This window comes from Myotis yumanensis, unplaced genomic scaffold (genome assembly GCF_028538775.1).
Source record: "Myotis yumanensis isolate MYYU_CA2020_CCGP unplaced genomic scaffold, mMyoYum1.0.hap1 SCAF_3, whole genome shotgun sequence".
NCBI classification, from domain to species: Eukaryota; Metazoa; Chordata; class Mammalia; order Chiroptera; family Vespertilionidae; genus Myotis; species Myotis yumanensis.
The window spans coordinates 167,092,314-167,117,736 of NW_027223754.1; the positions used below are offsets into that span (position 1 = coordinate 167,092,314).

General features: G+C 43.3%; 1 protein-coding gene across 4 annotated transcripts in view; it reads right to left on the reverse strand.

Moving 5' to 3' along the window:
• Positions 1–810: 810 nt before the first annotated feature.
• PCED1B (PC-esterase domain containing 1B) overlaps positions 811–25,423 on the reverse strand; it is a 140,190-nt gene continuing 115,577 nt past the window's right edge. For 3 of the 4 annotated variants that reach the window (XM_070410365.1, XM_070410364.1, XM_070410366.1), the window contains one exon: positions 811–2,397. In XM_070410365.1, the coding sequence (XP_070266466.1) occupies positions 1,039–2,397 (1,359 nt within the window). In that variant the 3' untranslated portion in view covers positions 811–1,038. Of the gene's footprint in view, positions 2,398–11,041; positions 11,742–25,423 lie in introns of those variants that run through there. The other variant, XM_070410367.1, reaches the window with a different exon arrangement.

Genomic DNA, 25,423 nt, shown 5'->3' on the forward strand with positions numbered 1-25,423 from the left:
ATTCACATTTCACTAATCTAGTGTAACAAAAGGCCTAGCATTTAAATACTCTCCGTGATTAACATTCTTACAAAACAGGAGATGCCATGGCCTTTTGTCAGTTGTCCACTTAACAGTCCCTTCCAACTCATATTTTTATTTAATATAAAATGCCATTGATAGCAACATTTTTCTAATTTTTTCAAGTCCAAAATTCAAGACCACTCAAGAAATCATAGTCACAAACATGCCATTCACTCTAGTTTACATACATAGTTCATTGCACATCTAATTACTAAACTTCTGATTATAGAGCTATAGGGGTTTTCTGCCTTGATTTTCATAGACGAACCATGTTTGGTAAACACTCCTTCTTGGTTTGATATAAATCAGTCCTGTAGTTTGAACGTTAATATAATTTATACTGGAAACCAGTATAAACTAGGAAAGGCCAGTAGAGGAGTGATTTCCTATGTGATCTAGAACAATTAACTCACCTTTCTGGCCTCAGTTTCCTTGTTTGTAAATGGTAGTTACATTTTATGTCTTTAGTTCCTCAGTTCTAAAATACAATGATTCTTTAAGAACTCTGGAAAATAGGATCACAAAAAGTTAGTTCATTTATACCCAATCCATTTCATGGAAACAATCAGGATTATTTAGGCAAATTCACTTTGAGCAGTTTATTAAGATGCCATGACCATTCATTCAGCAGATATCCCCTTTGCTCTTACAAAGCTAATTGTTTAATGGAAGGAAGAGGCACCATTACATATCGACACACACAAAACCCACAACTACTTTTGTGAAACAACTTTTTAATTTCAATTTTGTGTTTACAAAAAGACAAAGAGAACAGAGGGTGGGGAGGCAGGAATAACACGTGGTCACCCCCAGAGCACGGAGGAAGGGGCCATAGCTAACAACTGGTAACAGCAAAGAACCATAAGAAGCCCAATATGGATCAACGGCTTCTGTTAACAAGATCAGTCAGTTTAGGCAACAGTCAGACGATCTGTCAAGTCCATGTCCGTGAGGAGGAAAAAGGCACAAGTCAGTCTAATGAGGCCTTGGCTCTGGGTAGCCTCGGGCTTGCCTCCTGTAAAGTTTGGGCAGCTGTCTCCAGGGCATATAAGGGCCAGGAGGTAGACTCCGGGGAAAACCCCTATGAACCACAGGGGCGGGCTGCTGATAATAGGGTGTAGGGAAGGGGGCCCTTGGCGGCTGGGGATCAAACACAAAGTCATTTCCTAAGTCAAATCCTGTCTGGGGAGAATGGAAATTGCTGAAGAAGAATTGACCAGACTGGAAAGGTTGGTCTGAGGAAAAATAGTTATCTTGGGGACAGAGCAAGACCTGGGGGTGCATGGCCGGGTGACAGGGAATGGGAAGAGGCGGTGAGGGCAGGAGTGGGGACAGGGATGGGCGGGGAGCTGGGAGTGGCAGCAGGGGGCTGTGCCTGGGAGGAGGCAACGATGCGGGTGCGGGTAAGGCCCTTAGGTTTCTGCTGCTCTGGGACTGCCTTTCAAGTCTCTGTTTAGATCTGCCCCTTGCAGGGTCACACTTGATCCACTGGCCCACTGGCGGGCGGTGAGGCAGCTCCACACCCCAAGCGTCGGCCACATGGGCCAGCAGCAGCTGGGAGAGGCGTCGGTGCGCGAGATGGTTCCAATGCACCCCGTCTCCGTGCCGGTGCATCTCCGCGTGGCGGAAGTGGAAATGCAAGTCCAACACATCTAAATTGTGGTTCTTCGCCTCGACATAGCTGTAGAAGTTGGCTTCGATCACCTTTTTAATCCGGGCAGAGGAAACGGCCGGCTGCTCTTCCGGGAGGAAGCCCCCAGTGACCTTCCTGCCCAGGGGCATGGCCGTGTTCCACACCAGGAGGCATGACTTTGGCAGCACCTGGCCCAGGTGCCGGAACAGGTTGTCCAGGTTCGCCCGGTAGCTGCTAAAGCAGTCCTGCCCATACCTGGAGATGTCCCAGAGACAGGAGTTCATGACGACCAGGTCCGGGGTGTGCTCGTGGGACCGCAGCTCTTCCAACACGGCCCGGACATACTCATTGTACACGCGTGTGAGGAAGTAGAAGCGCACCAGGTGGTGGCCGGTGCAGAACTCGCGGACCTCGCGGTAGTCGGTGCTGTTGGTCATGATATCCTTCTTGCCTCCTTCCACCAGCTTGTCCTGTTCGAAGCTCAGCTCCCCCTTGACCTTGAGCTGGTCGAAAGTGAGCAGGCAATCCTTCTGTAGCAGGAGCACCAGGTCCTTGTACACGGACCTCTGGATGGAGTCTCCCAGGATGACGACGAACTTGTTGTGGAGCAGCTGCTGCACTTCAGAGGACTGCAGCTGGGCCATGATGCCCAGGTCCCGGGGCCCAGCTCCTTTCTTGCACGCGGGTGGGTCTGCAGAGAGCTAGGACAGAAGGAGAGAGCAGCTGGGAGGATCCCACCTTGGGCAGGCACCCTCTGTGTGGGTAGGACTGGGGCCAGGAATGAAGTCTTGGCCTGGGAAACCCACAGGGCGGAACTCCACCACCTTAAGGCTGGGACTCCACCACCTTAAGGCTGGGAGTGGGGAGAGAGAGCAAGAAAGGAGCCTGGAGCCAGAAGCCCTGCTGGGCCTGGCGGAGGCTTGGGACTTGACCTCTGAACTGCCTGTGGCTGTTTAAAGGCCCCGTTCCACCTAGACAGGAGGGGCCAACTCGCCCCGCCCTCCCCCCTGCTGGAGGTGCAAACTGCCACTGGGAAGGCAGCCCAGATGTCTGACAACTGGAGAATGGATAGGCAAACCGCAGCTGCTAAATAATGAGTGTGAGTAAGCAAGAACATGGAGAATGTGTGTGATATGTTGAGGAATTTACAGACCACGTGTGCCCCACATCACTGAAACTGTAGGAAACAGATACGCATAGATAACATTGAAAGAAAGTATGCAAAACATTTTAAATAATAGGATTACAGAGGAATTGCCTTCCCCTTTTGAAAACATACTTTTTAGTGACTTAAAAAGAATTCAATGGAATGCAACAGAAAATAAGAGTACATGTGCCAATAGGTCTTGTACAAAAGAGATAACATTGGAAAGAATGTTTCCGCTGCAATATTCTTTGCTTTCCATTTGAAGAGCGAATATGCCACCCCCAAACATGACAGTATGTCATAAGGATGATTTTGAGCTGAAGGCAACAAGAATCAACAGACACAAGAAGAGTTCTCTGCACTCACCTTATCTGCCTAAAAGCAGTGTATAAATTCCCCTTTGAGGAAGGTGCCCCTCCCCCACCCAGAGAGAAGAGCGAAGAAAGAAGGCCGGGTGTGGTTTCTCCATATATTTCCTAGTGTCAGAAACATGCCTGATTTATCTTCATAGAAAAGGAACAGCATGTGGCCAGGTGGCTGCTGCTCAATTTCCCCGGAGCAAACAGGATGTGGGGGTGGGGAGAGAGGAGGAGAACTGTACACGTGGTAGCACGCGTCCCAGAGGTGACTAGAGAAGGCCCCAGCCCATTTTTTTCAGATAACCCAATGGGAGACGGCAATCCCTAGGCGACCTATTAGGAAATAGGTGATCAAATAGTCCTCAGCCAACGAGGAACTGGAGGAGGGTCCAAATAAATAGGCGATGGTCCTTGCCCTACATGTGATCCTGTAAAATGGGCGCCTGCTCTTGAGAGTGTTATTAAAAATCTCATGCTTCTGTTTCCTAGTCCATCACCTGAAATGTGGGCAGGTGAGCCATTTCTCACACTAGTCACTTCCCCACAGTCATCATCCCTGAAGCCCAAGCCCTTTTTCCTTGGTTAAAATGGTCTGTAAGCCCCTGAATTTAACTGCTTCTTTGAGTTTCACTTCTTTTCTATGAACTCTGGTGCACGTAAATATTAATAAAAACGGTGTGCCTTTTCTCCTGCTAACCTGTCTTTTGTTAGCTTAATCACAGGGCCCCAAAAATTCAACCTCAGAGGTAGAGGAAGTTTTTCCTCCCCAGCACGTTGAATAAAATGTTGAAAGTTGTGAAATTCATCTTTAGAACTTTGGATGAAGTTTATTTCAAGCTGGCATTTACAACCATATCTACCAATGAATAAAAGGTAGAAACACAGATCAATACTATTAACAACTCTCAAGTGGGGAGGGAGATGGTACCCAGTGCATCACCCACTCACACAGAACCTGTTAAAACCCAGTAGGTGGTATTTGTAGGCTTTTCTGTATTAGTAAACATTTTAATAGGTGTGGGTGGATAGCTATTATTAAATGCCACATTCGGTTTTTAAAAGCTATACTATTTGTGGTTTTAAATGGGTACAAGTACAAAAATAAAACCACGAAAATGGGTAGAACATAAGAGTTGCCCTAAGACTGTGGTCGGCAAACTGCGGCTCGCGACCCACATGCAGCTCTTTGGCCCCTTGAGTGTGGCTCTTCTAAGCCTTAGGAGTACCCTAATTAAGTTAATAACAATGTACCTACTTATATAGTTTAAGTTTAAAAAATTTGGCTCTCAAAAGAAATTTCAATCGTTGTACTGTTGATTGTGGGGCACGGCTACAGTGTTTTGGCCAGGTTCAAGCCTCAGACTAATGAAAGGGCAGGGTCCTCTCATAGCCACGTGCAAGTCCCAGGTGGAAGGGCAGGGCCCTCCCAGCACAATCATAGCCAACGGCTGTGGTTGTAAGCTTGAACCTACGGTCCAAACACGTGGCCCCACGTGCCTTGTGCTAGAGTTCAGGTGCATGTAGTTGAGTGAGGCTGAAACTCACGAGAATGCTGTAAACAACTTGATCATGCCCCTACTTTGCCTCGTGGCATCTGCTATAAAATAAAGACACGGCTTGTGGGTGCTGGCGTTGTCTCCTCATCAGGGAGCAGCGACCCACCTGAGACCCAGCTATCATTCTCTTATCTGTCTTTCCTTAATCCTTTCACCTCCCACTCAGTTTACCTTTGGCCACAACAGTTGATATTTGGCTCTGTTGACTAATGAGTTTGCCGACCACTGCCCTAGGGGATGGAACATCAGCCCCAGCCATTAGAGTTCTCTTCCCAAGGTTGGCAGATCTGATAACCTAGTCTGTCTCCTTCAGTGCTATTTTGCTTGTATGGTCTAATGCAGTGGTTCTCAACCTTCCTAATGACGTGACCCTTTAATACAGTTCCTCATGTGGTGGTGACCGCCAAGCATAAAATTATTTTCTTTGCTACTTCATAACTATAATTTTGCTACTGTTATGAATCGTAATGTAAATAGCTGATATGCAGGATGTATTTTCATTGTTACAAACTGAACATAAAGCATAGTGATTAATCACAAAAACAATATGTAATTATATATGTTTTCCGATGGTCTTAGGCGACCCCTGTGAAAGGGTCGTTCGACCCCCAAAGAGGTCGCAACCCACAGGTTGAGAGCCGCTAGACCAGGGGTGGGCAAACTTTTGCCTCGAGGGCCACAATTGGTTCTTAAACTGGACCGGAGGGCCGGAACAAAAGCATGGATGGAGTGTTTGTGTGAACTAATATAAATTCAAAGTAAACATCATTACATAAAAGGGTACAGTCTTTTTTTTTTTTAGTTTTATTCATTTCAAAAGGCCGGATCCGGCCCGAGGGCCATAGTTTGCCCACGGCTGAGCTAGACTCTAATGAATTCTTTCTCAGGATGTAAAGAGCCTTAAGACTTGGACTCATAGATGTGAGTCAAATCCACGACTTTAAAAGCACTGGGCAATCGTATAGTGGTGAAGAGCACTGTTTTTGAAGCCAAGCTCTCTAGGTTTCAATCCCAACTCTTCTATTTGCTGGCTCTAACCTGAGGCAAGTTACTTAGCCCTTTTCTGCCTTAATTTTCCCAGTTTTTAGTAGCCACTTCATAGATCTGATGTGAGGATTAAACGTAGTGTTTAGAACAATGCCTGACAAGTAGTAAGCATCAATAAGAGTTACTATTATTACTGAGAAAGTTTCAGAACACCAGGTTAACCATCTGTAAAAAGGGGATTATAGTTTTTCTGCTGCATGTCTAGCAGGGTTCTGTAAAGGTCAAATGAGAAGATGCAAGTAAAAGATTTTGAATAAAACAAAATTAATGGATGTTAAGTACTCTACAAATGTTATCCTATTTATAAGATAACTCTTAGTATTCACCTTTTATAGGGAAGGATATTGATGTGATGTGATGGAGCTAAGACTTAACGCCACCGCCACCGACTCCTAAATCTGTCTCAGTAGGAGACCTCCTTTTGATCAGAACCCCCTGCAGGTCAGTCCGAATGCTAAAGCTTGGCTCATATCAGGGAGATGAGATAGGAGAAGGGTCTTTTGATGTGGCTCCATGCATAGGCAGGCAACCATTTACTCTGCCAGCTCAGGAGAGATCGTCCATGTGTACTTAGCTGTGTGTGTGTTGGGGGAGGGCAAGGGGAGTGAGGGTGGAAGTAGAGCAGGGAGTGTAAATAAGGCCAGAGTGGCTCAGTGGTTGAGCATGGACCTATGAACCAGGAGGTCACGGTTCAATCCCGGTCGGGGCACATGCCCAGGTTGTGGGCTTGATCTCCAGTGTGGGGCATGCAGGAGGCAGCCGATCAATAATTTTCTTTCATCATTGATGTTTCTAGCACTCTTTCCTTCTCCCTTCCTCTCTGGAATCAATAAAAAATATATATTTTTTTAAATGTATATTTTTCTCATCCCATACTATAATCGCGAACAAGAGACATGCAAAAATTAAAAGATCTGGATTTTAGAATAACCAAAGCAAAATTCTACAGACTCCTGGGCTGCTCGGTATCCTGAGCAGGGAACGTAACCCACCCAGATGCTGCTCCAAGGGCTCAGAGCCAAAAACCAGGCAGAAATGCCCATCTAAGAATGTATTGTTCTTCTGCAGTGGAACATGCAGATAGGACTGTAGAAAAGAAGGGGAGGGGAAATGACTGGGAAGAAGCATTCCAGTTAGAAGCCAAAAACTAAAAGGAAATTCATGAAATTCTTGATAAGAGTGTCACAACTGGAACAGGATTAACAAATCAGACACCCGTAGGAACACTGTTGTGGGGAAGAATCCTTTCAGCTAAGAAGCCAAACATTAAAAACAAAACCAATCAAAAAAAGGAGGGGGGACTCTCTGAGGGGAAGGGGTGAAGTAGAGAATAATTTGGAGACCTAAATCCTCTCTCTCATCTTAAAAACAGTTGGTTACTTCCATTTTCAAAGCTCTACTTATAAAACTGAAAAAAAAGAATTTGAAAACAGATCAATGGTCTTTTTAGCCCAGGCTTCTTGCTTCAAATTTGCTAAACTCACTAATTACTTTCGGGACCTATGTTATAGATAGAGTGCCTCGTGCATTCATTCATTCACTCAATAAGGATCACTGAGAACCAGATATTGTGCTAGGTGGAAGGAGTAGGTATAAAAATGCAGTCTCTTTACTCAAGAGGAGTGGTGTGAAAATGGATATGTAAAAATGTCAAAGAAGGGGCTAGTAGCTAAAATTGATGCATGAAAACGAAGCACCAAAGCCTGTAGGAAAGGTCAAGGGGAGAGGGAAGGTATACCGATGATCATTGCAATCTGGGATTCCAATTTGAATGAAAACCAGTTTTTAAAGAGTTTCATGGTAATTCCTCAAGTCATAATTATAAGCAGTGTCATGATTTTCTGTTTTCAAAGTAAAATTTGGCTTTTAGATAAGGCTCTAACAGAAAGATGCATTAATAGTGGCTGCTAGCCCTAGCCGGCTTGGCTCAGTGGATAGGGCGTCAGTCTGTGGACTGACCCCTGTGGGTCTGGGGTCAGTCTTCGGTTCCGGCCAAGGGCGCATGCCTGGGTTGCGGGCTCGGTCCCCAGTGTGGGGCGTGCAGTAGGCAGCCGATCCATGATTCTCTCTCGTCATTGTTGTTTCTATCTCTCTCTCTCTTTCTCCCTTCCTCTCTGAAATCAACAAAGAAATATATTTTTAAAAAATAGTGGCTGCTACTGTAATAAATTACTTTCAAGTATCTTGCTTAGATTTCTGGGGATAATTAATTTTTTAATTGCTTCATACGCCATGGCTTGTAAATTATTGACTATTGCTTTATAACTATTACAAACCAAACACATAGCATTTGTTTCCCATTAATCAATGTGTTGTAGAAATTAGGCTAATTTTTTTCTTTTCTTATTGATCTTTATTACAGGAAGAGTGACATTTAATAGGGCAGTAGCTTCAGAGACCCTGCAGCGAAGTCTTAAATCACAGAGGTAATCACCAACAATTAGGATGTTGTTTCAATTGGTTAGTTGTAGGAAGTACTTGTAACTAGTTTAGAGGTTTCTTGCATAGGACTAACCATCTTAATGAAGTATTATACTGGGAATATAAATAGTTCATTTCCTTCCAACTGAATTTTTGGTGATCAAATCAATACTTTGAACTCTCCAAGATTCCCTTAAATTGTACGGAATAGAAGACACAAATAAGAAAATAATTATTTTTCATTAACTTAACTCTACAACTTAGCTATGTCTTGACATTTGCTCAGCTTTCTAAGTGGAAGTTAAACTTGTCAAACATTAAATTGCATGTCATATTGTAATAATAATAATTTTCTATTTATAAGTTTGTAATTTTAGGATGAACTTTCAGAGTGACATATTAAGGGTGAGACTTGACCACTTACTTAGGTAGCCACCTCCCTGTGTGTGTGTGTGTGTGTGAGACATAGATAAGACTTACCCTGCGTAACACCCCTGAGGATGACGTGTGTAACTGATACCCACCTTGTACTTTGATTAACACCCATGCAGTGACACACATATAAAGTTTTCAGAAGAAAAAAGTAGTGAACAATTCAAACTGCTCTTTGGGAAAGCTTAATGAATGGCCTGTGGGTTGGGGGTTGATTTGGGGCAAGTAGGCTAATATTCACTCCTCTATATAACCTGAAAATGGGGGAAATAATTCAGGCCTACTATCCTAAAAAGTGGTTTTAGGAGCAAATATTTAAAAATACATAAAAGTACTGAGAGATACCATGTTAAATAATGCAACAGAAAAACTTTCCGAAAGCCATTGGAAAGACAGATTTCAATCCTCTACCCTCAATAACCTCATCTCTAAAACAGGCTTCCGTTCTTCAGCCCATTAAGTAATTCAGCAAAAATTTGGAGAACACCTGTGTCTATCTGTGGTTGCCACAGTTGTCATTCTGCAAATCTGACCCACACCTCCAACAACTATCATGGCTCCTCTACCCCACCCCTAAGTTACCCAGTCCTACCCCAGCGTAAGGCCCATATTTCTATGTTGGCTGTTCAGTCGGTCCTCAAGCACATTTAAAATCTCAGATATAGCCCTGCCAGTGTGGCTCAGTGGCTGAGGTTCAACCTATGAACCAGGAGGTCATGGTTCAATTCCTGGTTGGGTTTCGGGCTCGATCCCCAGTGGGGGGCATGCAGGAGGCACCCAATCAATGATTCTCTCATCATTGATGTTTCTATCACTTCCTTTCCCTTCCTCTCTGAAATCAATAAAAATATATTTAAAATATCAGATATATATGACATAAATGGACAATTGAAACTGCAGCAGTGATCTTCAAACTGGGCTCCATGTAACCACCAGTGTTTCTTGTAGAGGCAGGAATCATGGACATATTCAATTTGTATCCCCCTATCAGGCTACAGTTTTAAACTTTTAACCCTTTTGCAATAAAAAAAAAAATCAACAGAAGAACTGTATACACTTTAAGAGTCTAAAAATCCTTAAGGCAATATATTGTTCCCACAGTAATAATCTAATACAAAAGTTTCGCCTAGACTAGGTAGCTCAGTGTGTCGTCCTGATACACCAAGGCTGCAGGTCTGGTCCCGTCAGGGCACATATAAGAATCAACCAATGAATGCATAAATAAGTGGAACAACAACTCACTGTTGCTCTTTCTCTCTCATTCAAATCAATCTATAATTTTTTAAAATGTCCTATGGACTATAGAAATAAAAGCAGGAGGAATCCTTTATGAATGAAGTGGGTTCATGAGACCTCATATACGAGTAACTTCTATAAAAACAAAAGATAAAACTAGGCATCCTTGAATAAATAGCCCCATTTAAAAAAAAAAAACTTCTAACAAAAGGATTTCTTCCTTAAAATGAAAAAAATCAAATCAATTCACATAAATAACATGATATCGGTCATGTACTGCTTATGACCAGGGGTCCTCAAACTTTTTAAACAGGGGGCCAGTACACTGTCCCTCAGACCGTTGGAGGGCCGGACTATAGTTTAAAAAACAACAACACTATGAACAAATTCCTATGCACACTGCACATATCTTATTTTGAAGTAAAAAAACAAAACGGGAACAAATACAATATTTGTATTTGCATGTGGCCCGCGGGCCGTAGTTTGAGGACCCTGGCTTATGACAAACGTCCACATTATGGTCTAAACCAGCGGTTCTCAACCTGTGGGTCTGGGGTCACCTAAGACCATCGGAAAACACATATATAATTACATATTGTTTTTGTGATTAGTCACTATGCTTTAATAATGTTCAATTTGTAACAATGAAATTGGGGGTCACCACAACATGAGGAACTGTATTAAAGGGTCGCGGCATTAGGAAGGTTGAGAACCACTGGTCTAAACCATTAATGAAACTACATTTGCTAACTTCCTTCCTATGACTCGATAACATAAATGTTAGAGAATAGGCAATGCCCTGGCTTTCGCTTCCAGGAAACACTGGAGTCAGGCTTGAACTCTGGCCCTGAACAGCTGTGTGCTCTTTGGTTGGCTGCCCAACATTCTGAGCCAGTTTTCGTTGGCATCAAACAGGAGTATTATCACCAACCTCACTGACAAATAGTGAAGATGAAAAGAGGTCACGGCAATGTCTATCAGGGGCCTAAGGACAGGCCCTGCCGTGCGTTCAACACCGTGAAACCTCGGCCACAGGAACTGCTCCCGGCTGGGACTCGAGAGACGAAACCCGAGTCTACAGACAGCAAGCACCTCGCTTTGTTCCCTCTCCCCAACCGTCCTCCCTCCCGCAGAGGCAGAGTGGTACCTCCTCAGACGGAGCGGGAATCCTCGCTCAGGTGGCCGTCCTCAGACCTCCTCAGGAACTGCTCCTGGATGTCCCCGGAGAGGGGGTAGTTAAGCATTCCACTCCTTCAGGCTACTCAGCCTGGCTCCTGCCGGCAGCTTTAGATACATTCCAGTATCTTTCTTCAAGAAAGAGAGGAAACTTCTTGGACTCCACCTCCAGGACAGTCCTATCTTTGGCCTCCCCTTCAAGGTCACTTCTTACTTAAAAGAGTAGTTTGCACTGGCTGCCTCCTGGGTCCTCACCTCCCACTCACTCTTTTTTTTTTTATTATTATTACTTTAATTTGGCTTCCAAGTCCATCAAACCAAAGAGATGTTTGTCAGTAAGTCACCATTGATTTCATGTTGCTCCTTTCAATGGCCATTTCTTGGTCCTTGTCGAATCCGCAGCATTCACAGCTCCAGAGGCTGGACCACCGGCGATCACGGCCCTCAGAAAAACTGCTGGAGAGTCTGCCACCCTCCTCTCCTCGCCCACTTTCCCGGATCCTCTGTGACTTCTCTTTTTCCAGCAATTCCCCAAACGTTGGTCTTTCTCAAGGCCCAGTGTTCGACTTCTTCCTTCTTTCCGTCAGCATTCTTTCCCTCGGTAAATTCACCCACTTTCCTAGCACCCATCCATAAGGTGGCCGCAAATGGTTCTGGTTTAGCCTAGTTTTCCCAGCATAATAGATACCGTCCCCCCACCCCTCCACCCCACATCCCAGTTTAGATGCAAACAAAATATGTGGTCCCCTTATCTATTACCATTCGTATGCAGATGGCTCCAACTGGAGGCCATAAAGCAGTGCCGCTGAGGGGGTGGGCCCTGCAGCCAGCCCCCGGGGTTTCTATCCGGCTCCACTAGTCACCAGCCTCTGGGCCCTTGGGCGGGTTAAGCCCTAAAGATTCCTCCTCCACAAAATGGGAACTACCCTAGGGATTTCTCAAGAGGTGAGGGTTAAATGAACAGATCTAAAATCATCAGCATGAGGTCTGCCACGTTTTTAAGTGTTCAATAAATTTAGCTAGCCAGGACATGTCTCCTGAGTTCCAGACATACCCAGGTAAGTGCAATAAAGTTCCAAGGAGGGGGGGTGGGGGGGGGGCGGGAGTAGGCCAGTGTGTGTGGGCCTCTTATCACTTCTAAATGCTCTAGACGCCCATTTATCTTCCCAACAAACTGTGGCTGAATTCCTAAGATATTTCTCTTGTGATCTTTGAATGCTCTTCCTAAGGGTAAGTATCAGTCCTCGGTGGGAATGGTGGCAGCATTTTCTTGCTCGGCATTTTCAGAGAGCTGCTGTGTAATTTATGCTTGAAACATTGGCTATAAGTTGGTGGAAATGAATTCTGCTTCTGAACTGCTGAAATGGAGTCATTTTTATTTTTCACGACTGTGGCTGTTGCCACTATTCCGAAAACGTCAAAACGATATTGAATGATAGCCTGGATAGAGGGCAGGGCAGCTATTTCTTGACAATGAAAAATAAGACATAATTCTTGAAAATACACTTGAGGAAGGAGGATGGTGTGATGTATTTGGGGGAAGCTGAACACAACGAACAATTTCACCTCTTAGATTTTATGATTAACTTTTTTACTTTCTGCAAGTTACTCTTAATCCTTAAGAAAGGGTCTTAGTTTGATTGAAATACTTTCTAAAATGGCATTTCTATTTTCTATGTGTTTTCAAATTTCCTATCTTCACTTTCATTGACAGGCGAGCATAGCTTCAGTGGTTGCATGTGTAAACTTTGTGTTTTAACCTAAGCTATGATCCTTCTGCGCATCTTCCCAAAGCAGCGGTTCTCAACCTGTGGGTCCCGACCCCTTTGGGGGTCGAATGACCCTTTCACAGGGATCGCCTAAGACCATCAGAAAACACATATATAATTACATATTGTTTTTGGGATTAATCACTATGCTTTAATTATGTTCAGTTTGTAACAATGAAAATACATCCTGCATATCAGCTATTTACATTACGATTCATAACAGTAGCAAAATTACAGTTATGAAGTAGCAACGAAAATAATTTTATGGTTGGCGGTCACCATCACATGAGGAACTGTATTAAAGGGTCGTGGCATTAGGAAGGTTGAGAACCACTGCCCCAAAGCCTGTGGGTGAATTAGGGAGCTGTGTACTCTCAGAGGGCTTTTTCTTTTTCTTTTTCTTTTTTTCTTTTTTAGGACATTTCATCACAAACTTTATTTATTCCCATAAAGTTAACAAGACTTTCAGCTTGATTTTTACTGTCAGTGAACATGTATGATCAGACTACAACTTAAGAACTTACCTATTGCTTGCCTTGTATAGCAAAGTTCTTCAATAAACCAAGCTGACTTTTTATGATAATCCATTCGGCATATGAAGTTCTTTTGCAAATGACATAGAATGCCAGGGGAGTGTGGAACCTGTGATTGTTAGTGTTGTATTTTTATTTTATGTTTTTCAGAATAAGTTGGGCTTTTTCTCATCTCTTCATGCTGCTCTGCCACTCAGCGTTGAATGTTCCCTGTCCCCCTCCTCGACTGAACTTCCGCTCTTTCTTTAAGACCCAGTTTAAAGTGCAGTTCTGTCTGCGAGCCCTCCCTGTCTTCCCAGACAGAAACATCTCTCGTCCTCTGACAGATGCCTCTGTTTAGCACATGGTTCCGTTTTGTACTATTTTTAAATGCTCATTTGCCTTTCTACCCCCCTCTTGAGTCCTGGGTCACCAAAGTGGGTTTCACCCATCCTTGTGCCACTCACAGCTCGGTGTTTTATGCAGAGTAGTCAGCATTCATTCATTGAGCATTTACTCTGACCCAGGCCTATTTTATTCTCACAGACTGATGAGGTGGGAGCTGTTACTGTCTTCATGTTATGGATGAGTAAACTGAGGCCCGGAGAGGTTATGTACGGAGCCCAAGGTTGTTCAGCTAGTGAAAGGCAGGGCTGGTCTGACTATGAATCTTTTGGTTTTGTTTCTTTAGGAGGAAATATGGCTCCAGAGCCTGAGCTTTTAACCTTCGCTATAAATGTTTGTTGATATTTTGAGGGGGGGGGGGAACAGTCTTATCTAGAAAAAAATATTTGCATGCTGTTTTTCTTTTTATTCTCTGTAGGAAAACAAAACAAAGCAAAGCAATGTTTTGTGCCCAGCTTTAACTGTTTTCCCTGAGAAAGCAGAGCAGGTATGAAGTCAGCTGAGGGCCGTTTTTATCCCTCTGACAGCTCATTTCTTCCTATTCATGCGCCAATGGGAAGCTCAGTCACTGCCCTGAAGTCATATTTGTATACTTATGCTGACTACTATAGATTCTAATCAGCAGTTAAATAAAGAGTCCCATGGTTGAAAAGGAAGGGTGATGTTGGAGCTAATAATGACTCAGTTGCTTTCAGCTGATGCACAGGTTGGATTCTGAAAATTCTGTCTCCAGGAATGGCCGCAAAGGCCATTTAACCAGTGACCATTAGGCTGAGTCAGCAGGCTGGGGTTCCTGCCACCTCTGCAGCTCAAGTCACCTCTGTTTACATCCCTTAAACGGGAGAGATGATCCTTTTGCTCCTCTAAGGAGATTACACAAAAGAGCTTTTAAAATGGATATTTTATTGTTGTTACTATTAACAATGTAGTATCTGAATACTAAGTGTAATAGTATTTCTATGGGGAAAAAATTTTTTCTTTTATTTATTTTATTATTATTTTTTAAGCCTCATCTGATATGTTTAGAAACACACAGAAAAAAAAGAGAGAGAGAGAGAGAGAGAGAGAGAGAGAGATGCCAGTCGGTTGCCTCCTGTACACACCTCGACCAGGAAACTCACAACCTAGGAATGTGCCCCGACCTGGAATTGAACCCGCAACACTGGGTGCATGGGACAACACTCCAACCAACTTAGCAACCCGACCAGGCCTTTTTTTTTAAGTTTTTGAGTTTAAAATTGGGATTTTAAGAGTCAGTCTCTGTCTGCCTAGCTCCTTGCGCATACTGTTTCTAAGAAGGATCTGGAAGATGTGGGTTTCCACTGCTGTGTGGTTAGCAGCGTGACTGAGGATGTCCCCAGTTTCAAGCCCTGGGACGGGGAACAGGAGGAGGGACAAGGTCCAGGAGGTGCGGAAGCAGACAGAAAAAGAATCTATGCTGGGGAAATTATGCAAGGAACTAACTTCAGACACTAGGCTTTTCCCAAGTCCTGTTTCTTCCCTTCAGCACTGCCCTACTGAAGGGTGAACTGTGGAAACCAAAGGAAATGCTCCATCACCTCTACAAATGTTAATTATGGTTTTTCTGAGCCTCTTTAGTACTCTTGGGGGGATGGGATTAAGCAGTTAAGGGAGATTTCCAGTAAATGAGGTATTTAACTTATTACTTAGTAACACTAATTTAACTTGTTATGTGGTAATTATTTAGTACCCACTCCGGCAGTATGTTACATGTTTTACCCGCTTACCTATCTACTCCTCTTAAGAATCCTGTGAAATTGGTACTTATCCCGCCTCCATTTTACACACTCGAAAATGAAGTTTGACAGATTGCGTCATCTGCCCAAGGTCATCCATTTTCTCAAAAGCAGAGCTGGGAGTCAAAACTGATGCCAAGCCTTTGTGGTCAACCACAACATAGACGATAGCATGTACCCCAGACGCTGCACATCCTTTCCTCCTCGCAGCCTGCTGCTTCCTCTCGCTGTACATTTTTAGAGATTTAGTAGTTTTGCTATCAATCCTTCTTATTATGAAATAACAGTTGTCTCTGTGGGGCTGTTCAGTTAAGTGGAGGTGGGATGGAGGGGCTCGGATGGTGATTCCTTCCTACAGAAAGTACCCGAGGAATGAGGATGCCAACAAAGGTAAAAAGTACCTCTCGGTTGATTCTAGATCTCTTTCCTAGAGACTCCTCTCTCGGCTGTCCATCAGAGTGCCGGGTTGGAGAGAGAGCTCCGAGCCTGGGCTACAAGGCACACAAGTTCACCTCTGGGTGCTGCTACGTTGGTGAGCGAGCCTCAGGGGAAAGGATGCCATTTCCGGTGGCATCTGGGGCAAATGACCGGAGTCAGCATTTATTCTCTCGCATTAGGAAGCGGAAGCCTAATGACCGAAGTTTTAGACATTGGTAAATATGAAACACAAATTGGTTAGTAAGCCCAAAATACAGCATCTTCCTGGAATTTGACTCTAAACTTGTTTTCATTTCATATTTCTCAGTAGTTTGGGTGCAGCTTCTATGGACTCTTTGTTGTTGTGGGTTTTTTTCTTGGTTTTTTTTTTTTTTTTTCCACAACTCAGACCCTTTGGTCTTATTACCCTAGCTTGTGTGGTGTGTTCACAGTTGAAAAAAATGACTAGAATGGGCAAGGAGGGAAAGATGGTGAGGGGAAAGCAAGGGGAAGTGAGAAATGGGGAAGTGATAGGAAGATGACTCCCTTTTCCAATTAAATTTTAATAGTAATAATCCTGTACTTTTGTGTGGTGCTCCTCCCAATGCCTTGTGGGTAGAAGAATAGCTCACTCCAAAGCTTCAGAACACTTTTCTGAGTCCTCCTCCTGTTCCATTTGAAACCAAGTGGTAACTGGAAGGGTGCGGGTGGGGGTGGGGCAGGAAGTGGTGTTCTCATTGATTAGATGTAGATCAGCTTGGAACTTTTGTTTTCTTTTTCTTTGAAAGGATATGCTTTGGATGAGGGGGATTATCACCTCCTCTGCAAAAACCAAGATGAAAGAGGAAGAAACGTATTTTTTAAAAATGAGGAAATAAACCCCTAAAAAAGTTTTTCGCAAGTAGTGAACCTTCTATAGGTGTTTTAAACACTTCAGGAAGCAGCATTTCTCCATTGCTAGTACATGAATGGCATAAAATAACAAACAAACAAGAGTAACAGATTCCAAAAACAGTCCTGAAATGCATGCCCTACATGCTTCGTTTGTCTTTTAATACTCTGCTCTTTAGGGATCCCGGCCTATAAAGTAAACATAGTTGTCTTTTCTTGGGAAATGTTATTTTATTTTACTTCACTGATGCTCAATGTGTGGCTTAAAAATGAATTCCACACATTACACATTGTTTTTATCCTCTCGTCAAAAGCCATAAATCAAGTTATTTTGCATTTTTTCATGAATTTTAATACAATCATTATTGTGTCTCAAGGCAGGGCTTCACCTAGAACCCATCTGATAACTTTAGTATTTTAAAATTTAGAGCATTCTATTACATAACTTTGAAATTTTGCCATTATTTGATTCTAGCATTTCTGTGAATTGCAAATCTTTCCAGTCCTTTAGATTCCAGGTAGTCTGTACATTGTGAGAATAAGAGAACAATCTAGGGGGGCAGGACTAAGATTTGCATAATCATTCACAAGGCCAGAGAAGGCAGGAGCTGGAATAATGCAAATGATCATCTTGATTACACAAGCTAAATTTAAAATAAAGTTGTTTAAGACCAAGCAACAGATTTTCTACTGATTTTCCTACTTCCAAGAACTTACGCTACACGCAGACAGTTCTACTATTGGTATTCTGGCTCCATATGTTCCATAGCTCAGTGTGCTGGCTTTCTTTCTTATCCACCAAACGTGGCTTTTTCCTAAGGGATGGTGAAAACTTATCTATATCTATCTATCTATCTATCTATCTATCTATCTATCTATCTATCTATCTATCTGGCTAAGTGACTGGCCAACTGGCCAGTAGGTATGATGCACACTGACCACTAGGGGGCAGATGCTCAACGCAGGAGCTGCTGAGCGACAACAACTTTGCAGAGTGCCCTCTCGCACTCTGGGACCCCCTTGGGGGACATGGGAGAGCCAGTTTTGGCCAGATCCCTGCAGGCCAGGCCCAGGGACCCCACCTGCTGGAGGGACCCTGCTCACTCCGCAGACGCCCTTCGAGCCCCAGCGCCACCCCAGGTGCAGCCGGCTGGGGAAGGACCGAGAAACTTGGCTCCAGAGCATGTCCAGCCCGTCTCACCCAGTCCTGCCCTGCCGGCCACCTTCTAATTAATTTCCTTTCAATGTGCACGAATCCGTGCACAAGGCCTCTAGTGTATGTATAATGTTCTACACTTACTTATAATGTGCTATCTCATAGCAGATCCCCCTTCATAAAATGAGGCAAGCTCTAATTGTTATCTTTCCTTTGCAGATGGTGAAACTGAGGCTCTCAGAAAGCTTCATGGAGCAGTGCAGGGACTTGGAGCCCTTCTGACCAGTGTCATCTTCCCTGCCTCTCGGTGGGAGGCCAGACAGGGCCCACTGCCACTACGTCATTCTTAAATTATTTTGCTTATTTTTAGAAGGCTTTTAATGTACATGGCACAAAACTTCGAAAGGTACAAGGGGTATGAGTGAGAAGTACGCCCCCTTCCCTTTCTTGTTCCCTAATCCCTCATTTTTCCCTCTAGAACAGCGGTTCTCAACCTGTGGGTCGCGACCCCTTTGGGGGTCAAACAACCCTTTCACAGGGGTCGCCTAAGACCATCGGAAAACTCATATATAATTACATATTGTTTTTGTGATTAATCACTATGCTTTAATTATGTTCAATTTGTAACAATGAAATTGGGTCACCACAACAGGAGGAACTGTATTAAAGGGTCGGGGCATTAGGAAGGTTGAGAACCACTGCTCTAGAAGCAATACTGTCATCGGCTTCTGGTCTACTCTACCAGAAATATTCTGTACAGATATTCTAAATTTCTCTGAAATATTTTATTCTCTCTTCCTTCCTTCATAAGAGTGATATCCTTCATAAGAATGAAAAGTGGTCTGATTCTGGATATATGTGGAAAGTAGAGGTGATAGGCTTTGCCTGGGAGAAGAGGTGGGTGTGAGGAAAGGAGAGGAGACAAGGCTAGCTAGCTCTGGGGTTTTGAGCCTGAACAACAGGAAGGATGAAGTTGCCATTTACTTACATGGGGAAAATTTGGGAGAAACAGGTTCGGGGAGTGGAGGTCAAGTGTTAGGTTTGGGGCTTGTTGCATGTGAGATGCCTTGGGCACAATCTGATTGAGATGTTGAATGGAGATTTGGATAGACAAGCCTGGAGCTGAGGGGAGAAGCTGGAGATATCAATTTGGTTTGGATGCTGTCACCAAAGGAGAAGGTGAAGCTAGAGCAGAAAGGAGGTCCGTGAATTGAGCCCCGGGGCCCTCCGGGTGGTGGAGGTCAGGAAGGTGAGCAGAGGGCTGTAGAAAAGACAGAAGGGAGAAGGAAGAGTCAGTGAAACAGGAAGAAAACTAGGAGAGTGTGAAGTTCCAGAAGCCAGAGGAAAAGGGGTTTCAAGGGAGGATGCACAGGAGGGATTGTCTGTGTCAGAGAGAGTTGATAGGTCAAGAAGGATGTTTGACCATTGCATCCTGTGAGACATCGGTGCCCTTGTGGAGTGATGAGGACAAGGGCTGATCAGAATGGTTCAGAGAGGATGGGAGAATTGGAGATAATAATGCCCTCCAAGAGTTTTACTATGAAGAGAAGCAGAGAATGAGAAGTCAGCTGGAGGGTGCAGTGGGGTTAAGAAGGTTTTATTTTCTTTTAGGATGGGAACAATAATAGCATGTTTGTCTGCTTAGGGGAATGATTCAGTAAGTAGGGGAAACAGACGTGCAGGAGGAATAGGGGCAAATTGCTGGAGCAGTGTCTTTGAGGTGGTGACACGAGTGGGATCCAGTGCCCAAGTGGTGGGGTTCACCTTGGATGGGAGCCAGGGCAGCTAAAGCAGAGAAAATGGGGGAGACAGCACAGGAGCATAGTGCTGGTGTACGGGTAGGTGCAGAGGTGCAAGCTTGTGGGGGGTTTTCTGTTTTGTCTTTGTCGGTGAAATAGGCAAAAAGGTCAAGGTCACCAGCTGAGAGAGAACCTCGGGAAGGTGGGGTTAGAGGTTTGAGGAACAAGAAGAAGATAGGAAATAGTCAAATAGTCGACTAGGAGGTGGGAGAGGCTGTAGTTACTGAGCTGCATGGAGACCCACTTAAAGCTGGGAGCTGCTGAAACCGGTTTGGCTCAGTGAATAGAGCATCGGCCTGCGGACTGAAAGGTCCCAGGTTCGATTCTGGTCAAGGGCATGTACCTGAGTTGTGGGCACATCCCCAGTAGGAGATGTGCAGGAGGCAGCTGATCGATGTTTCTCTCTCATCGATGTTTCTAACTCTCTATCTCTCTTCCTTCCTCTCTGTAAAAAATCAATAAAATATATTTTAAATAAATAAATAAAGCTGGAAGCCCTTATTTAATGGATGTTTGATTTTCTCTAATCTGTTTCAGCCACATGGGTGCCAAACCAGAGTAGACAGAAATTACATTTACTCAGGATTGGGGTTTTACCTTTTGGTTTCTATTAATGCATGTGACTAAGCCATTACAAATTTATAATTTATTTTAAGCCATAATTTATTTAAAAACAAACTCAGAAAAGCCAAATATTTTAATTAGATAGCAAAAAATATTCTAACCACAAGGGCAAAAATAATGTTCCTTTAATATTAATAACCCTTTAATAGTTCCAGTCACAGATCAATTTAAACTTATCTTTAAAAGGGCCATTGTCATTTTATCCACATTTTCTGTTTCAAGGAACACTTAATTTTCTTATGTTCTTGGAACAGAGTGCTTCAAGCGGGCCAGAAATCAGACCACTAAATATTTACTTTGTAAATAAACTTAGTTCAGCCACCTGGTGTGTGTTTGTGTTCTATGCCTGGCCACCTTAAGATGAAGGACCAAATTCAGCAAATCACAAAACAATATGTGTTTTACTTGCTTTTCTGACTTGAAACAGTTTACATATTTTTCATTCTTTCTCTTCTAAGCATTTGCCTTTAGCACTCTTAAGCACATATGAATGATTTGTTTCTATTGGAGCACAGAGACTTCTCTGATAGTATGGTAAGAAACTTGACACTCGGAACTAAAACTTCTAGCGAGTTCAGTTTAGTAACTGAACTACATTCTGTACTAAGTCAGTGCATGTACACTTTTGTGGTATTGAGCAGCAAGGCTAGAGGTGTTGGGACTTGGGAGGTTATGGGTTAAGAAGAGCCAAATTGCCCTAGCTGGTTTGGCTCAGTAGATAGAGCATTGGCCTACGGACTGAAGGGTCCCGGGTTCGATTCCGGTCAAGGGCACATGCCCGAGTTGTGGGCTTGATCCCCAATAGGGGGCATGCAGGAGGCAGCCGATCAATGACTCTCTCTTATCATTGAGGTTTCTATCTCTCTCTTTCCCTCTCCCTCTCTGAAATCAATAAGCATATTTTTTTAAAAAGAGCCAAATTGGTGATTTCACCAGGATGGATGGAATTCAAGAAGTGAATTTATAAAAGACCCCACTCTGTTAGACCTCTTAAACTTTTCTACAAACTTTTCTTAGAATTCTTGTTTCACGGAAATTCTATATTCTGCTCCAGTTTAGCTTAGGGTTCAGAGCATGACCTTTGCAGGCAGAAAATTGAGTTCAGAGACCCAATTTGCAACCCATGAGCTGTGTGGCTGGAAAAGTTACTTAATACTCTCTGGTCCAATTCCAGCTGTGGACATTGAATATGCAAAGTACTAAGTAGAGTGTGATACAGTTAATAAATGTTCAGTTTCTTCTAGGAATTAGTATACTTACACCCATGCATTAGTAATATAAAATAATTACTAAATTATATTACTAATTTAGCAATGTAAAAATATACTTTAAATGGTTACCATTGCATAAAATGTAAACACTGAGAAGTACCTTGTTGGATGGGTACCGCTTGGGACTGGTATGCTCCTATCCCTGCAGAAACAGGTTCTAAAAGTGAGAGGGGTGACAGATCATCTTTAGGCCAAGCTGAGGCCCAGGGATGTCAAGTGGCCACTCAAATCACACAGCCAAGCGAACAACCGAGCTTGGATCAAAAACCAGCCTCCTGAGTCCCATAGTCCCAGAGCCACAGTTAATGAGTTTCAAGGGGTGGGGTGGGGTGGGGAGGGTTATAGCCCCTTCACAAAGAATTTAATACCCTGGGAGAATCTGGCCTTGAATTATTATTATTTTTTTTAAATATATTTTTATTGATTTTCCACAGAGAGGAAGGGAGAGAGACAGAGAGGCAGAAACATCGATGAGAGAGAACCATCGACCAGCTGCCCCCTGCACATCCCCCACGGGGATGTGCTGGCAACCCAGGCACACGCCCTCGACCGGAATCGAACCCGGGACCCCCCCAGTCCGCAGGCCGACGCTCCATCCACTGAGCCAAACCGGTTTCGGCAAGGCCTTGAATTATTTAACAATGTCCCTCACCTCTGAATAATACTACATTTTATTAGAAGACTAAATCACTGGCTTAGATTTCTAATTCCAGTTCTCTCTCTCCCCCTTATCACCATCTTAACCATTTTTAAGTGTATGTTTAGTAGTGTTAAGTATATTCACATTGTTCTGAACTATCTCTAGAACGTTTTCATCTTGCAGATCTGAAACTCTATCCATTAAACAATGACTCTTCCTTTGTCCCTCTCCCTAGCCCTTGGCAACCACTATTCTACTTGCTATTTCTATGAATTGTCTATTTTAGATACCTAGAAGGAAATCATACAGTATTTGTCTTTGTGTGATTGGCTTATTCCACTTTACATATTGTTTTCTTTTTTAAATATATTTTATTGATTTTTTTATAGAGAGGAAGGGAGAGGGATGGAGAATTAGAAACATCGATCAGCTGCCTCCTGCACACCCCCTACAGGGGATGTGCCCGCAACCAAGGCACACGCCTTTGACTGGAATTGAACCTGGGACCCTTCAGTCCACAGGCCGACGCTCTATCCACTGAGCCAAACCAGTCAGGGCAACATGTTGTTTTCAAGGTTCATCCATGTGGTAGTATGTGACAGAATTTCCTCCTTTTAAAAAAAAAAAAAATATATTGATTTTTTACAGAGAAGAAGGGAGAGGGAAAGAGAGTTAGGAACATCGATGAGAGAGAAACATCGATCAGCTGCCTCCTGCACACCCCTTACTGGGGTTGTGCCCGCAACCAAGGTACATGCCCTTGACTGGAATCAAACCTGGGACCTTTTCAGTCCGATGCTCTATCCGCTGAGCCAAACCGGTTAGGGCAGAATTTCCTCCTTTTTAAAGACTGGATAATATTCATTGTCCAGTTCTCTAAAATTCACCCAATTACCCCATTTATAAGAGCATAGCTTTGCCAAATGGAAGGCCAGTAGCTCTCAGATAGTCTATTTATGTTTGGTTTTACCAGTTAGGTGACTTAGCTATTTATTAATTGCAAAACATTTTCCTTTCCTCAATCCAAGTTAGCATAAACTATGCAAATAAAAAACCCTTCATCCTAAACCAGAAATATTCTAGGAGCATCATCTCTCTCCTAATCAGAGTGTGGCAAAGAATCTTCCCTTCCTTTTCACATTCATGATCTGCATTTTTAAAATTCCTCTTTAACATGCCTTATGTTTTTCTTCTCACCTTGTCATATTTGAAAGCACTATCCAAAACACTGTCAGTTTTTAAAATATGATATTTCCCCCCAAAAGCACGCTTGTAAGTGGCATTAGAAATTAAGTCTAACAGTGGTAACATTACTTTTTTCTAAAACCAAAATGCCAACCCTTCATGTATTTGCATGGTAGGATTATGGATGCAATAATTTTCTTTATATTCAAAGCTATCTGTAACTCGGTTATAGTACATGTATAAAGAATAAGTTCCCAAATTATAAATAATTTTAATTACTAAATTCCTGAAATGAAGTTGCTTTGTCTAGCGGGGCAGAACCTGCTGAATGTGTTGGTGCCTGCTGCTTTTCCTTCCTTGCTTCCTTAGATAAAACCTCACCGAGTGCCTCCACAGGCCAGGCACAGTGCTGGCACCCAGAACCTGAGGTTGAGTGAGACAGGGCCTGTGCGTTTAGGAGCTCAGTGAGTGAGGGAAAATCACAGAAGCAGATGATGATAATTCAATGTTGGGAATCACTTCTATTTCTGAAAAGGGATTTTTAAAATTTTACTGAAAATAGCACTGTGAATGTGGCTTCTGGCCAGTCTTTTATCAGATGGATATTTGCTTTGTAAATATAGTGATTGACCCAAATTGCATCATTTATTTTTAAAATCTATTGTGCATCACTATTGAATTCTTCTGGTAAAATACGAGCTTTTAAAATATTTTTTCAAATTATTTACAAAGATGTTACCGGTTACTTCCTTGTTGCCTTCCTTTCCTTATTATATTTCATTGTTGAGTCTCTGAAAGACATTTAACTAAATGAAGGAGAACTATAAAAATTACTTTCACTGACTGATGTTTACCAGTTTAATTAAGCTATGACTGCACATCTTTGAATCATACGTCAGCATTCTATTTTCTTAGTCATGATTTTTTAAGAGTTGCATAACTATGGACTCAGTCACCTTATATATTAGTATGAGGAAAAAGGCTGTTATTTTCCATGTATAGACTTATTCTTGGTGGTGCGCGCTAGTTAAATCATGGAGTAGTTTTAAAGTACATGACAAAATAGCTCTTTGCTGCTGATTGAATAAACCCTGTGGCAAAGCCAGCATCCAATCTACTCCTGGCTTCTCCATTCAGTCAGGGAAGTCCCTCTCCACCCAACTGCTCCAGGACAGAGACTGCAGGATCATCTGTGACTCCTCCCTTCCCTTCATCCTCCGGGAGCCAAGTCAATTCTATCCTCCACACTCTCTGCTCAGTCCACTTCTCTTCCTGCAGCCTCTACTTCCACGCAGATGTGAAATCCCCCTGTGGCTTCCCAGTTCATCTTCCCATGTATGTTCTTTCCTTCTTCCACCCCGTGCTCAAACCCGCAGTCCTTGCTCTTTCTCAGACGCAGATCATCCAATTTCACTTCCCTTTCATAGGGGGAATTTAACCTGTTAAATCGTATCAAAATCCTCCTGAAGATACCAAACCTTTTGCCTTTTCTTAATCGGGCATATTAGCCAAATACACAGCATCACCCCAGTGAGGCCTGAAGATCCCAAATTGACAAGACCCCCGGTTCCCTCGGATCACATTAATAAATAACGAACACTTACCGAGCACGCTGTCCTGAGCACTTTAAGTGTATTAACTCTTTTTACAACATCAGCACTAATAATGATTGCTCTCTTTTATTGGGAGCCTCCTTTATGTTCCTGACATCTTATGGCCATTAGTTGTTACCTTTTAAACCACCCTGTAGGGTAGGTATTACTGTCTCCATGAGGAATATGAAATGAGGGATAGGGTTTCCAGAGGTCGGGTTTGGCCCCAGACCAGTCAGCTACGAAGTAGCTAGATCTAGATCCAGCCCATGCAGGTCAGCCTGCCCCTGCTCTGCCCATCCCCAACCCCTGGCACTGCACCGCCTCCTGGACAG